Source organism: Mastigoproctus giganteus, chromosome 11 (genome assembly GCF_048544385.1).
Source record: "Mastigoproctus giganteus isolate SK-2022 chromosome 11, ASM4854438v1, whole genome shotgun sequence".
Lineage (NCBI taxonomy): Eukaryota > Metazoa > Arthropoda > Arachnida > Uropygi > Thelyphonidae > Mastigoproctus > Mastigoproctus giganteus.
The window spans coordinates 178,014,685-178,030,262 of NC_143585.1; the positions used below are offsets into that span (position 1 = coordinate 178,014,685).

At 41.7% G+C, this 15,578-nt stretch overlaps 2 protein-coding genes across 2 annotated transcripts in view; one reads left to right on the top strand and one right to left on the bottom strand.

The window, feature by feature from the left end:
- LOC150078591 (uncharacterized) overlaps positions 1 to 14,062 on the bottom strand; it is a 202,949-nt gene extending 188,887 nt beyond the window's left edge. Inside the window, exon 1 of the mRNA XM_090384287.1 lies at positions 13,944 to 14,062. The gene's annotated coding sequence lies outside the window, so the exon portion shown is untranslated. The remainder of the gene's footprint in view (positions 1 to 13,943) is intronic.
- LOC150078592 (uncharacterized) overlaps positions 1 to 14,820 on the top strand; it is a 53,463-nt gene extending 38,643 nt beyond the window's left edge. The window contains exon 5 of the mRNA XM_090384284.1: positions 13,976 to 14,820. Coding sequence (XP_090240410.1) covers positions 13,976 to 14,264 — 289 coding nt within the window. The 3' untranslated portion in view covers positions 14,265 to 14,820. The remainder of the gene's footprint in view (positions 1 to 13,975) is intronic.
- Positions 14,821 to 15,578: the final 758 nt, after the last annotated feature.

The window sequence follows — 15,578 nt, forward strand, 5'->3', positions numbered from 1 at the left end:
TTCTTCTTCTTTCTAGATCGATTACGTCGAGAGATGTCAACCGAGGAGCAACACCTCCCAATTACCGCCTTGCATCCGGTGCATTTAATAGCGTATTTGTTCACTTTTTGGCATATTTGATTACATATTTGATCAGTTGCTTCTGATCCCTGTTTTTCCATTCTTTGTAATCCAGACATGTGTTTTCCTTTAGCTTTTAAGTTCGCTCTTTCCCTGAGGGCAAAAGAAGTCTAGTGAGCTACTGTAACTTTACTAAGGCCTTTCTGTCCACCTGAAACCAAATCAAAACGCAAGATTGCAATAACCCCCCAACTCCTGAAAGAAAACGACTTGGATTGTAGTAGTCAAACCAAAAATATTAAAGCAGCACCGACAGCGAACAGCAGAACGTCAGCCACACCCAAACTACCCAGCTTAATGACGATACGGAAAGAAAACACTGCTAAAAACTCATGTACCAAAGAAAGAAAAAGAATTCGCGGGACAGATTTTGAAGGTGCAGGAGGATGATTGGAAAAGAAAAACAATAGCAATCGAGGAAGCATCTACAAAATTGTGTGAAGTCCTCGGGACAATCGCTCGCACCCTTCAGGAAATAAGTGCTGAACGGTGTCTCTGCACTAATGACCGCTGTACAGTCACAAAACGGGATGCAGCCACGCAAACAACACCCCTTGAGTCTGCCGAACTGCTTACACAAAAAGAAAAGATGCACAATAAGAATCCCTTTAGGGTGGCTAAAGAAAATGAAAGCGCCCTTGAAACTCTTCTAATCAAATCAGATTACTGCAAGTTCCTTAAATCACTTGAGAATCGGGATCAGAAGAAGAAAAGCGACAAACGTCCACAGGAAGTAAACAAAGCCACCCGTGTAGTGAACCACACTAATAAGTTGACTCTGTTTCACGAAAGAAATGATCATATTGTACCACACGACAGACATGACCAAGCTACTGAACCGAGAATCGCTGACCAGAGATGTGTTTCGAGAAGCAAGAGCCCCGCCCCATTTTCTCCTCCACTAGAAGGCAACCAAAGAATTCCAACATTAGTCAACAAGCGATTATCAAAGACTCACCCTAGTAAACAGACGCTCGCAGAGAAATATGACATCTCTGTCGCTTTGCCCAGAACCAAGATATTTGTCTCCCGGTTTGGACCCTCAACAAGCCCCGATTCCATAAAGAGAATGTTTCTTGTGGAACACAATGTCCGCATCGAAGTAAAACAGCTTAAAACTAGGCAAACTGGCTACGCCTCATTTCTAGTAAGATGTTCACCCTCTGCCTACGAAAAAGTTCTGGATCCCGACTTCTGGCCTCCAGGCATACTTATCAGACCTTTCTCTGACGAAAAAAGGCCATCCCCTCAGCAATCCCTGTTTACTCGTCCTCTACAATAGCAATCATCTATTCCAAAAAACCTCCATCCATGCCACACAATCAGGGTCTTCTCGCAAAATGTGCGCAGCATTGTTAACAAATTGGCCCCTCTGCAATCTCTCCTCCTGCTCGACGAATATGATTTCATCTGTATCCAGGAAACTTGGCTTAACCATGGGAGACAACTCACCCACTTGGCCACTCCTCACCATTACAAAAATGTTTGCAACGGCAGGGACCACAAACGTGGAGGTGGCGTCTCCATCATTTACAAAGACATCCATCACCTTGTGTGTGCACAACTCAGCGACTCCCCTGCATTTGAAGCCATTTCTGCAATTTTTACAGTTAAAGAAGTGAGAACTCAAGTTGTAGCGGTATATTTACCTCCTGACCATAATCCCGACACAAGGGATGAGCTAACTACCTGGATTATAACCCACCTCAAGCCTCACATGCTCACCTTTGTTTTAGGAGATTTCAACATGCCCTCCCCAAGACACGAAGCTGCTTTGAAGGACGTCGTACGCTCCTTCTCATCTCTAGGCCTTAGACTAACCCATACGCAACCTACAAGACGACATCAAAACCTAGACCTCTTCTTTCATAACCTTGACCATCTTACTCTCACAACGCCGATTTTTAAGTTTGCATCAGATCACCTCCCAATTTCCTTTGATAGTGAATGTCTATGTTCTCCCCGACAACTTGAACAACATGACCATAAAGAATCCCAACTCAAGATCTTCTCATTAAAATATATGCAACCTCAAATCATCCTACAAAGACTAAAAGCTACAGACTGGAAAAAAATTGCTGCTAGCCATCCTGATCAAACGCTTACCAATTTAGCAAACTTGTTAAAAGACATCGCCTGTGAAGGGGCCTCCAAATCTGTACGCCTGTCTCCCAGGACCAAGAACTGGTTTACCAGTGATGCAAAACTCGCCTTCATCATGAAACAGAAACTATACAGGAAATGGCAAAAAACACGGGATCTAGCCGACTACCAACTCTATAAAAAACATCGGGCACGCTTCCTACGCATTCGGAGGAAGGCGCAGAATGACTGGATTGCACACAGAATGAAACTTGGGAAAAGAATCTTCACCAACAAGAATCAACAGTCTCCCATGTCCACTGACACCTTCCTTGCATGGGCTAACTCGCTCGCAACTAAGCCCCTATCTGCCCCAAACCCCTTTATTCGGGTTAATCCACCAGCTAACCAGACATCACTGGATAAAATAGCCATCACAAAGGAACACCTTACTGAGGTCATCAACAGTCTTCCCAACAAGTCTACCACTGGCCCGGATGGATTCCCTATTTTCATGGTTAAACTGTGCAGTGTATATATCATTGATCTCTTGCTTGATGCATTCAATTCCGTCCTCGTAACAGGAGTTTACCCTGCTATCTGAAACACATATGTTTCTCCAGTTCCAAAAAAGTCTAACCAAAAATTGCCTAATGACTACAGACCAATTTCTGTAGGATGCACTTTTCTCAAAATCTTGGAAAAAGCCATACTTTCTGCTCTCATCCATCACACGTTCGGCCACAAACCTCCATACCTCCATAGTGTACTACCTGGACGTTCCACGATCACCAACCTCTTGGACACACTGTTCAGAATTGAAAGTACCTTAAGCAACAAAGAGCAACTGGATATTGTGTTTCTCGACATTAAGGCAGCCTTTGACAATCTGTCCACCCATGCATTATGTACCATACTGTGCAACTATTTCAAAATCTCTGGCAACATCGTAGTTCTCCTTAGGAAACTCCTTCAGTCCAGGATCCTATGGATCAGAAATCAAAACCATAATCACCACATTCTCTGCTCCAGAGGGCTGCCCCAAGGGGGCGTTCTCTCTGCCGCCCTCTTCGCCGCATCTTTAGAACCCTTCCTATCAAACCGTACTAATTTTACCACCTACGCAGATGATATTAAGTTCTTCGTCATCACAAAATGCCCCCAGTCTCTCCAGTCTATTACTGTGAGCTCCAACCGACAGCTACATGAACTGGAAAACTACCTTCATGCGATTGGGCTCTCCATTAATAAAGAGAAAACTGCACAACTCTATCACCAAGAAGAAAAATACCAACGATGTGGACATCATTATTGCGAATTCTCCAGTTAAAAAAGTCACCCAACATAAAGATTTGGGTATCATCTGGGACAAAGACCTCACCTTCTTGCCTCACTTTAATGCCACTCGAACGAAAATATATTCGGCTTTATGGGCAGTAAAACAAGAGATCTCCAACTTCCATAACCCGGACCTTATCATCAAATACATTCTTCGTTGTATTTTCCCAATTCCATTATATGCCTCGACTATATGGTCCTCAGCACCCTCATCATACCAAGCCAGGTTCCTCTCCCTGGAATTCTGGATCTTGAAATGGCTAAATAGGGTTGCCGGGCTAACACCTACAATCTCAAAATCTGTTCTGGTCACCAATCTTAATACGCTTCCTTGGAGGTATCACATCATCTCTAGGAACCTTCTTACCCTCTCTCAGCTTCTATCCGGAAAACTGAGGTCACCCGATATTTGGGATATCATCGCCAGACCGTCCGACAGGAGAAGATGCCAGTCCAACACCTCCCCATACAGATCGAAGCTGCGTAGCATGTCCTCCTTGGACAACATGTTTCCACACAACTCCTTGCAAATATTTAACAGATTAGCCATAGACGCTGAGAAACTTTGCAAGGACAGAACCTACAGATCTTCCATTCTTGCAGACATGTATGCCTTAGTCATGCTCTAGGTGGACTCTCTGTGATACCGCAATATCCACGCTTCGATGTATCCATATGCACTTTTATTTGTTGTAACTTTATGTTTTTGTACTTGTTGTAACTTTATGTTTTTGTATTTCTTATAACTTTATGTTTTTGTATCTTCACCAGTGGCTGTTTAAGGCCGTATATTGTATCTGGCTCTGTATACAATGCATATGTCTGTATTTTATGTTTTTTCTCTGTATATAACTCATGTCCTCTAGCTGCATAGCTGTAAAAGGACATTTCTTCGGAAATAAATTGATATTAATAATAATAATAATAATAATAATATTAAGGGGAAGTACAGCAGGAGGTATGACCTTGTAGTGATTTCGGAAGACTCGGTAGGCGGACACGTTGCTTATATACGAACTAGAAAATGTCCGATCAGGTATTCGCAGTTTTAATCTTTATAAATAATATTTACCAGCATGCTTTAGTCTTCTTTTGGTAGTTGTTTCAGAAGCTGGAGAAGAGAGCTACCCACTAATACCAAATATTCTTAGTTTGAACACTTTTAATCCATACTAAATTAAGGTAAAAATCGGAGCACATAATTGAGCAGTTAGTCAACTTCCGCCACCTAATATAATCTTTAAATAAATTTTCTGTTTATACTCCGGGACGACCAAACGGTCAGAGGAGTTCACAAGATAGATTGAATACAAGAAACAGCACCGTATTCAGCAGTCACGGGCCTGAACCTCGGTCACTCAAAGCACGTGTACTTATGCACCCACGCGCTTGACCACTAGGCTACGGCGGCCTCTAAAATAAATTTTCTGTTTATACTCCGGCACGACAACCATGTCAGTAGAGTTTACAATAAATCGTCAAAACAAATATTGATCGTATTTAGTAGTCACGGGCTTGAACCCTGGTCCACTCAAGGAACGGGTGCTATGCACTGCGCTCTGACCACTCGGCTACGTCAGGCTGGCAAGTCTTACTGGTTGCTCGCGGCCCACTGTGGTTCAGACGTACAGAGAATTGTCCATTGGGTCAAACTATCTCCTCTGACAGAACTTTAAAGGATTACGCAAGATGGATGTTAGTGGTGAACGAAGGGTGCAGCGCTTTGTACGGGCCCAACGGCAAGTCACTGTACGACAGTTGACATCGCAATACAATATGAAGAATTCGAAGAAGAACAATATCCCAAATAACGAGGTGTATCATCGTCAATATTACAACCCACATAAAGCGTTCAGAGGGGCCCAAAAACGCTAAAAAGAGATTTTAAAATCTTCTTAGCCCCTACCACTGCCTGATAAATAGGGGCATTTTTGTTGGCTTATCGCCAGATCCTACTGTCTTCACAGCATTTTAAACCCACATTATATTTCTTTCAAGCTATTTGCATAAAAATAACTTTTTTTAAAATAGAAATCAACTTCTCACTAAAAATAATACTCGCGTATCTATAGTATGTATACACTACGTCCAATAAAGTCATTGTATAAATTACAACTCACAATATAAATAAACTTACATAAAATAAAAATTACAAATGGATCGTAAGAGCTTTATGCTCAAACCGTCCACATAAGTATGAGGTCACAGTCCTGTCAGGTCTCATTTAAAATCTCACCTAGAACAATCCCTTTAGATATGTTCTGATGTATACTAAAACAATTATTTCTGACTGTGACCTTTCTCCCCCACAAAACAGCTTAATAAAATGTTTATTGATAAAAACCAGTTTATACAGGATTCTTGAGCATCGCATAACTCTAAATTCAGACATTATAGCTTCCCACCACAGACAATCAAACCCACTACTAGTCATTACGCTCAGACGTATGGTGTTCAAAAACAGAGACCCCCACATCCCCCCTACTCACTGCTGATCATCGTCGACAGCCATTCTCTGTCGACTGTATCAACAACACGCTGGTTGGATACTGGAGAACCAGAAACGAGTGTGCTGGTCGGATGAGTCCAAGTACCTGTTGGAACGTGCCAGCGGACGCCTTCGCGAGTGGCGCAAGCAAACACAAATCCATGCACCCATCATGCGTTTTATCCACTATTCAGGAAGTGACAGTAGTTGCTTAGTATGGGGCATGTTTGTCCAACTCCACCTTGTCAGTGTGTGATGTACACAAATCAGAATATTGGCCTGAAAGTGTGCGCATTTTTGTGTGTTTTAAGTGTTTGATGTGTTTCAAGCCTCTTTTTGCCACGCGGGAGCAGTCAACTGCCAGAGACCAGGCAGTTGCTACCTGGTGCCCATCCCTGACACGAGGAGCCGGGCCTATTTTTCCTGCAGTAGCAAATCCTGTTTGCGCAGATTATGCGCAATGTACACCCACTGGAGGAAGTGCAATACCAGTGGGTGCAAAAGAAAGAGAAATAAGCCGGCTACCCCACTCAGATTAAAAGCTTAAAAAGTAGGGGCTACATATTTGTACAAAATTCAAGTACTAGATAAAGATAATTGACTTCGCACAGGATAACAAAAGTTCTCCAACCCAGACTTAATTTTACTTTCTCGTAGTTACGAGACAATATTCACATTTAGAAAGAAAAAAAAAAAAAAAAAACATATGAACTAAGTTAACAGAGGTTGAATCAATCGAAGTTAACAGTCGCTGTACAGTAAACAATTACATCGAGTTATTTCTCAAAAACACAGCCCTTATACAATAAACAAACAATTTGTGCAGAAATTATATTTGAGCTGAATTTTGAGGTTTATAACCTGCTAAACGCCAGCAAGGAGTTCTTAACATAGCGTCCAAAAGTACAAGTTCACGTCAATTAAATCAAAAAAGGATTTTTTTTTATAAAAGACCGCAGCAGAGAATTTAATTGTCTCGAATTATTATTATTATCTGTTTATTTCCATAAGGAAACCACCCCGGGACGGCAAAGTGCCAGGAGGGTGCTAAGTACATATCAGGGTACGAGATACTACGTGCAGTGGGTTACATATACTGAACACGTAGTCTCGTCCCGAAATACATTTTATACACATTTTATGTTTAATATATACAGTATTTACACATTAATCATTCTGTACATACATTCTACAACTCATATATTTACAATTCAGTAATAATACCATCTATAACTTACATATCTGTTACAGAAGGTATATTTTTACAGTCAACAATTTATTATTGTTCTTAAAGCAGAAGGTTTCACTTTTATTCACAATTCTTTGGTACTTTGCACCCAATTCATATTTCGGTAAGTCTGTAAGAATTCTGGAAGATCTCTTTCCGGTATGCTGCATCCTCACACAGTTTTTCGGCATCTATGTGTAGTGAGTTAAATATTTTCGCTGCATTTGATGGGAAGAATCTTTGCAGGCTACTAAGATTGTTCAGGACTGGACGCAGTGGATTATTTACTTCTCCGCAACGTCTAGCAGTGGCACGCGGTTTGACTAGCATATTATCCAGGACTGGAGCATCCACTCTGCCTGTGAGCATTTGTGCGAGAGTGTGTATGTTCCTGTTAATTGTCCGCTGCATCCAGGGTGTGATGTTAAGGTTTGAGTAGAGAATGGCCCTTGAGATAGTAAAAGGGTGGCCAGCAACTCTGTTAAGCCATCGCAAGAACCAGTACTCGATCCCAAGGACGGACTTATAATGTGAATCTGGAGCTGAAGACCAGATTTGCGAGGCATACATTGCAATTGGCAGGACACACATTAAAATGTACTTGGTCGCTAGCTGAGGATCCCTAATTCCTACCAGTTCCTGTCTAGTAGCCCATAAAGCGGCGAATATTTTTGTCTTCATATGGGCGAAGTGTTGAGCAAAGGTGAGTCTGTCATCCCACTTAAGACCCAGGTCCAGGTGAGAGTGCACTTTTTCCACACTAGACCCGTTCACAGAGATCGAGATGTCATTTTTATTCTGCTTGTAAGTTATGGTCATTTGGGCAGACTTCTGTGCATTAATACGGAGCCCGATGCAATCCAGGTAGCTCTCAAATTCTCGGATTGTGCTATTTGCCATCTGACAAATACCTTCTGCTGATTCATGGTCTTTGGAAGTGATGAAGAATTTTACATCGTCAGCGTATGTTATAAAATTGTAGTACCGTGCAAGAAACGGCTCCAGGGCGGCCGCGAAGAGAGTAGCCGAAAGAACTCCCCCTTGTGGCACTCCTCGCGAGATGGTAAAGCAAGATTGTAGCTTTTGGTGCTTAACAATAGGTTTCCTATGTTCTAGCAGGCTGGTTATTATAGTTAACAAATTTCCTCTTACATTAAAATAATTCTTTAAAATCGCAATGAGCGCTGGAATTGAGACGTTGTCGTAGGCTGCGGAGATATCCAAAAAAATAATATCAATTTGCTTTTTCTCATTTAGTGCTTTCTGCACGCGAAAAAGGGTTTCCAATAAGTTTGTTATTGTTGATCTCCCCGAAATGACTGAGTGCAAATGTGGTGGTCTATGGCTGAAGCAGTGTTGATTGATGGTGGGAAGAAGTGCTTTTTCGAATACCTTCTGTAGGGTGCAACTAACAGAAATTGGTCTGTAATCCTTAACCAATTTTGGGTGTTTAATCTTTGGTATTGGGGTTACAATGTAATTTTTCCAGGCTTGCGGGAAAGCTCCTGACCTAATGATTTCCTGATAGATGTGCAGTAATAGATCTATTATAAATGGGCTACTTATCTTAAGGATGAACATTGGAAATTTGTCTGGTCCAACAGTGGCCTTATTGGGCAGATCGTTGATTGCTTTCATTACGCTCTCTTTGGTGATTTGTATTTCACTCAAAGGAGGTCTTGTTGGTTCCTCTATTGCCGAATGGTTTCGCTTGTTTAAATCTTTCAGGAATTCAAAAATTTTGTTACCATTATCAGTGTTCTCAATTTGATTCAGTCCATGCAGGTTACTAAAAGTGTTATTAGCCCATTCCTTGAAAATGCATTCGGTCATATTCTCTGTGCTATTTCTATTGCTAGTAATTCTTTTTGCTCTTTTTAGTTTATTATGAACAACACTGCAGTGTGCCTGTCGTTTTGCTTTGATGAAATGTGCTCTTTCTTTCTTATAACGAATGTGATCGGCAGGATGACCCGTTCTTTGCCATTTTCTATATAGTTTTTGCTTCCTGAGGAAACTTGCTTTCAGTTGTGGGTTAAACCATTCTTTTGTTCTCTCAGATATTTTGATTTCTTTTGCTGCTCCTTCCAATGCTGTTTGGTATAGCTTTGTAGTGATCATTTCTAAAGCTTCGTCTACTGGCTTTTCTTGCAGGTCATTCCAGTTGTAACTAGTCAGGTGACTGAGAATGACCTCTGCGTTAATATACTTCACGGAGAAAAGATACTTCCTTTGCTTTTCCCAGTTCGTGTGGTTACCCTGCATGTATTTGTGTATCTTCAGTGCTGCTTCTATTTCAATGGGATTGTGGTCCGACTTAAATTTTATGCAGTTTTGCGCTAGCCTTATGTCTAAGGAACTATGATACAACAGGTCAAGTTGCTGCATTCCCCTTGTCACTGGTGTCGGAAGCTGCGTTAAGTGCAATGCACCCAATGTCGCATCCAGCTCTTTCTTGGCCTCCCTCTGTTTCGGAAGAGGCAGATTAAAATCTCCCGCTATTATTGTGTCGACTGATGGCTTTAGATTTGCAGCAAGCCAAGCATAGAGTTCGTTTCTTGTCTCCTTTGTGTGCTCAGGTGGGAGGTATATGATGCATAACTGTATTTTCACGTGCTCTTTTGAAAAGGTAACGCAAATCCCTTCAAAATTATTTGAATTGGTTTTTCGTTCTCTTATAGGCTGGTATTTATTTTGATAGCAAATTATAACTCCCCCTCCTCGCCTATCTGTTCTTCCGGTTCCCACACATTTGCAGTTTGCTGCCGCAGTTAGCCGATCTAACTGTTTTCCATTTCCCAACCAGGTTTCGATTAGGCAAATGAAATCCAGATCCTCGTACATCATCATCGTTTGTAGGGTGTGGAGCTTATTTGAGATGCTCCTCACGTTTTGTACAAACAGGTGGATGTGATGTTCTGCATCCCCAGCTGGGGGTAGTTTTCTTGATTGCTATTGAGCCCGATTCCTTGCATCATTTTTAACCAGTGGTCTGGCCCATCTGTCTCTGTAGGGCTTGACTAAGGTACCTACTGGCCAGGCGCTTACGTCTTGTAGGCGAGTTGCCTTATCTGGTGGACAAGAGATTATAAAGGAGGAGTAAGCTGGGTGTCGTGTTTTCACTTGCTTTACTTCCACAGTTATCCCATGTTCGCCCTCACACATGGCTTTAATATTTTTGGGCTGTGTTGTGGGTCCCAGCCTTGATACAAAAATTTGCTCTCTGGTTGCAACGGAAGTAATGTTGTACATTTCAGAAAACCGTTTGTTTGTTTCTGGTGTGTTACAGGAAGACACATTAATACTTTCTCTGTGAACTGGATTATGTCGTCGGCTGTCCTCGGCAAGACTAGGCATGAAATTTTGGGATGGGCGGGTTTTTCTACCCTCAAAAGTGTTATGCTTTTTAGGTAGCATAGTGATGTGCGCATAAGTGAGTGGGTTTGCAGGAACATGATTTGAGGGGGAAGATGTAACTTTGGCGTTCGTACTCTCGGAATACATGCATGCCCCAATCATTTCAGTTGATTCCTGTTGTCCTAATATTTCTGAGACTTCTTTATTTTGGTTTCGACTTTTCCTAGTGGAATGTGTGGAGCCATTTCCTTGTGCTGCCCCTAAAGTTTCACTGGATTTGGTGCTATTGCTTGCGAGGTCCTGCTGCAAACAGACAGTTCCCGGCTGGGCTTGAAATTCACATATTATTTGGCTGTCTTGTAGTTTTGCAATTCGTTCTGATATGTTTTCCCCCGAATTCAATTCTTTTCTTGTCTTCTGTTTGTAATTTTCAATGCTTTCTGTCCTCCTGTACAATCCATGTATATCACTTCTCCTTTTCTTTGGGTAGCTCTGCCTCGCATAGCAAGTTTCGTCGGTTACGGGGGCTGCTGAGCGACCTTGTGCAACGAGGACGGATTCAAAGCATCCTAAGCTTTTCCTCCAGTCGTTTAAGGGTGTGCAATATTTTACTGTTTTGTTCTTTGAGAAGAAAATTCTCTTCCTGCAGTTCCTGTAGCATTTTATGTACAGGGATGAAATTGCTCGCGAGGTTTTCAGCGTATTCCACAGCCTGCATCGAAAAGGGGCTGATGCAGTCTGCAAGGATATCCTTTAATTCCGTACGCGAGACATATTCTTTACAGTTCTCTTCTTGCCTTTCATTCGGGCTATGAGTGCTCCTCTGTCTAGCGAAACCCCCTTCAGAGTGCTCGCAGTCTTCCGGGCAAATATCGCATCCCAAGGTTTCAAAAATTGATCCTTCAGGATGGCCCAAAATGCCATTTCCAAGGTCAGTCTGCGAGAGGATTTCTCTTGTTGCTTGTTCAAGGTCATTAATCTGTTCTGTGCAAGAATCTTCACAAATGACTTCATTAGGTAATTTTTCATTATTTTTCCCTGTTTGTTGCCTACAAGCGTTACATTCAAACTTGCGTTTTCTAGTTTTATTTAATCTCTTAATATCTACAGAAGTACATGATTGTTTGGTCTTAATTTAAGTGATCAAGTTGCCCTCATTTAGAGGAGGGATCGTCAAATTCGGCTTCATCCAGACTACAACAATGAGGAGAGGGTTCCAAGCCAAGTTCAAAAACTGCGCCCTTAACGACCCATGTCCGGTTAACAATTAAGTTCTAATCATCGAAGGAAAGAAGAAAAAAAAAAAAAGTTTAGTTCCACAGTTTACATTTAAAATATAACTCCTGGTTACATTGCCAGTAACTTCAACTGTCCTTCTCTCCTGCCAAACATTTAATTCTTGCCATAACATCCGTTTTTCAACTTTGACATCGATAACCGAGAAACTCTCAATGCCAAAAATGTTTGGTGGAAGACCTTTCAATCTTCAAAACTATTCGCCAGAGGGCGTTGAAAAACTCGAAAATAAGTAATTTGGTGCTGTATCTAATGAAGTCACTATACCAATCTCACCAATAGAAAAGTCTGGAGACAAGATGAAACGAAAGCCCAAAAGTAGCCCAACTAAATTCTTTTTTCGAACACCGTTTCCACTGGACACAGTGTTTTCAGTGGGGGCACATATATTATCAAGTATATACAGTTTTGTTTTCCCTAGAAAAGCAATATAAATTTAGATTTCGTGGGGGAACTCTGAAACAAGATGGCAACTTTCAATTTTTCTTCCCGCCAGAAGTTGTTACTTAACCACCACCACATTGCCTAGCAAGATGTATGTATTACTGCAATTATTACAGGTAGCCACGAGAGTATATATCATACAATGGCACAACGATGGAAAATAGAGTGACAAATATCAATAACCTATTTTCATATACATCTCTCTAAACATCCCCATATTATCTAGACTCGCCGGCACTTCAAAAGACATATGTCTCCAAATATTTATCTGGGAATGGTCTAGAAACTGCACATAATCCAAAACTCTGAGGAGGACAAACACACATGTTAACAACAACCGTGGGCGAGTCCACCTCTGGTGAGGTCTACAGGCAGCTCTTAGGAGACCACGAGCACCCTGCCCTATTGCATTTTCTCCCCCTACAGAAATGGGATTTTCTAAGTCGATAATGCGCCGTGTCATCGGGCCGCACTGTGGTTCGAGGAACACAATGAAGATATCACCCATCATAATTTGTTTCAATTCAATTCAATTATTTTGGAATGGGAAGTGAGGCGTATGAGCGTGTAACATCCATCTATTCCGATGCTGCAGAAAGCCTCGATGGCAACATGGCTGTAGATATGTCTTCGGACGGATTTGGTGGAGGCGGCGAATAGCGGCTGTTATCCATGCGAACGGTGGCGTGGCGTGGTCCAAGATGGGATAAGGTAAGTTGTTGTAATAGGTTTTAGGATCAATGGCAGCTAAGGATATATAATTTAGGTGGTCACCTGAATTGTGGCCACCTACGCTTGTTAGGTAAGTTGTCACAATTCAGGGATCACTGAGTGCAGTTTACGCTGGAAGCAGGCTTAGGGTGATAACGAATAACTGTTTGAGCTGAGCTTCCAAAAATCATTCAGAAGTGTGGGTTTATTTTAAATACTATTCTGTTTGTCCACGACAACTACATTTCGGGCATCCAATATGGGAAGAAATAAATCGGCTTCTGAGGGAGACGTGTGTGTGTGTGTGCTGGTTATACACGTGCACATCTCCCGAGTACAAGCGATGTTCTTCAGACAAGAATTAACCGGAGGTCTTGCAAGACAATGGCGTGTATAGATACGAGATCTACTGCATTGGAATTGACCCTAGCAAAGATGAGGGCAGCCATCGAGGGAACGCCAGGAAGGGAGCAGCGATGCCCGGAGAGGCAGAGAACACTGCTCATCCCTCTTTTTCCGTGGAAGACCGGATCAATTCGAAGTGGAGAGCCATTTACTGAATCAGGTTTGCATTGAAAGGGGGTGATGGAGGGTGCGAGTATTTAGTACACTGTAGAACACCTGGGTTACATTTAACGATCAGTCAGTTGCATAAAGCTCTTTTAAAGCAGGTTTACACTCAACGCTATCAGAAGGCAACCATCTGTGGTGGGAGGAGGTGGTGGTGTCTGAGTAATCCAGACAAGAGTCAGCGGAGAAAGTGAGTTTACTATTCTGAATTTGTACTTTTTATAACTGAGGCCATCGTAATTTATTTCTGACAATTATTTGTAAAACTTATTTTAAAGTTAATATCGACGTAATTCGGTTGCAACTTACATTGTTTTCTTTCGACATTTTCTTTAATTTAGTGCCTTCAGTGATTACCGCAGCTGTACGGAAAGGTCGACCAAGAGGACGTGTGGTAGCGATGCCGCCGACCTGATCAAGGAGCTGATTACGAGGCTGGGAGGTTCGCTGCTGTACGAGCCGTGTTCGAAACACATTCCACGCTGCAACAGTTCTTACAATAGCGTCGTCGAAGTGGATGACAACAACGGTGCCTCTACGTTGCACGTGAACTTATCCCCGTGTTGTTCTTGGTTTTATGCGCTGATTGCGGCGCTAACTGTCTACGTTAATGTCGTTGGCGCACGGTGACTACGAGCTGCGTTGGCACGGATCTCGTGCAAATGTAAATAAGTCCTCACTCGACCAGTTTCAATTTCCGATTGAATCATTAATCGGTCGGATTCGATGACTGTCTTAAGAATCCCAGACACTTGTTTTAAAAAGTTGAGAAAGTTAAAAATGGAGTCAAACTTATGAGAACTGTCGGATACTTTAAACCCTTTCTAGACCAGTAAGATGGAGTGGGTGGGGTTCTCGCTAAATATTATTTTGGCTTAAAACAGGTGTTGTGCGAAGAATAATGTGAGAATTTCAGTGGAAATTTCGGCTTTTGATATATTGTATAAAATTCGACGTTTGGAAGGAAAGCGTCCAGATTTATTGTCAAATATTTCCCAACTTAAAAAGTCAACCGTCTACTGCTCTTTTATACAATCGCAGTCTTTGCACAACGTCAGTAAACTCCATATTGCAATAAATTCTATTTTTTTATGTGATTTCATCACACGATGTGCCGAAGGAGAATCCTTTCTTCACGCGTGCGAGTAGAGAGTCCAACTAAATAAAATCTACTGCTCATTTGTCATCAGTTTGGATGTTATTTTTCGAAACAAAATCGCAAACCCACCTGCCATCTTTGTGTGTGCCTGAATGTGATACCATTTCACACGATTTCCTGAATTTACTTAAAATCATTGAACGCAAAACGAAAATAACTGCTTCGAAACGAAGGTCGGATTCATCGATGCTTGTTGGCTCCAAAGTCGCGGGAGACGCCGTAAAAATGCAATTACATCAGAAATATACGCTGTGGGCCCCAAACTGACTAAATCAAGAAACCTTCTTCGAGGATGGCACGAACTTTTAAAAATTCGAAGCTCGTACCACCGTCGAAGAAGGTTAATCTGCATCTCTCATAGGAAGAACAAGCAGAGTTCAATCTTTTAAGAGCGAAGGGTGTTTACGTCAATAAAATCGGTGCAATCTGATATTTGTAAAAACAATTACTTCTTTTCATTAACTTCTTATTGAAGAATATTAGGGCGTTTATTTTAATCTATAAAGTAATCTTTCGGTGCTTGAGAAGAGACTCATTCACTGCTGCTCTGTAATTGTGTTACAATTCTTCACAAATCACTACAGATCACAAATAAAAGCTGAAGCAAAGCAAAAATTCTTTCCGATGGATTTCTAATTAAAATAGAGCTCGCAGCGAGAATGTTTTCAAAAGATTAATATTTTCTACGGGAAGAAATAAAATTAGATGTGGGGGATGGGGTGGGGGGCAGAAACAACTTCGTAATTCTGGTTGAAAAGCAAAGAGCGGCACGGCAATAATCCGTT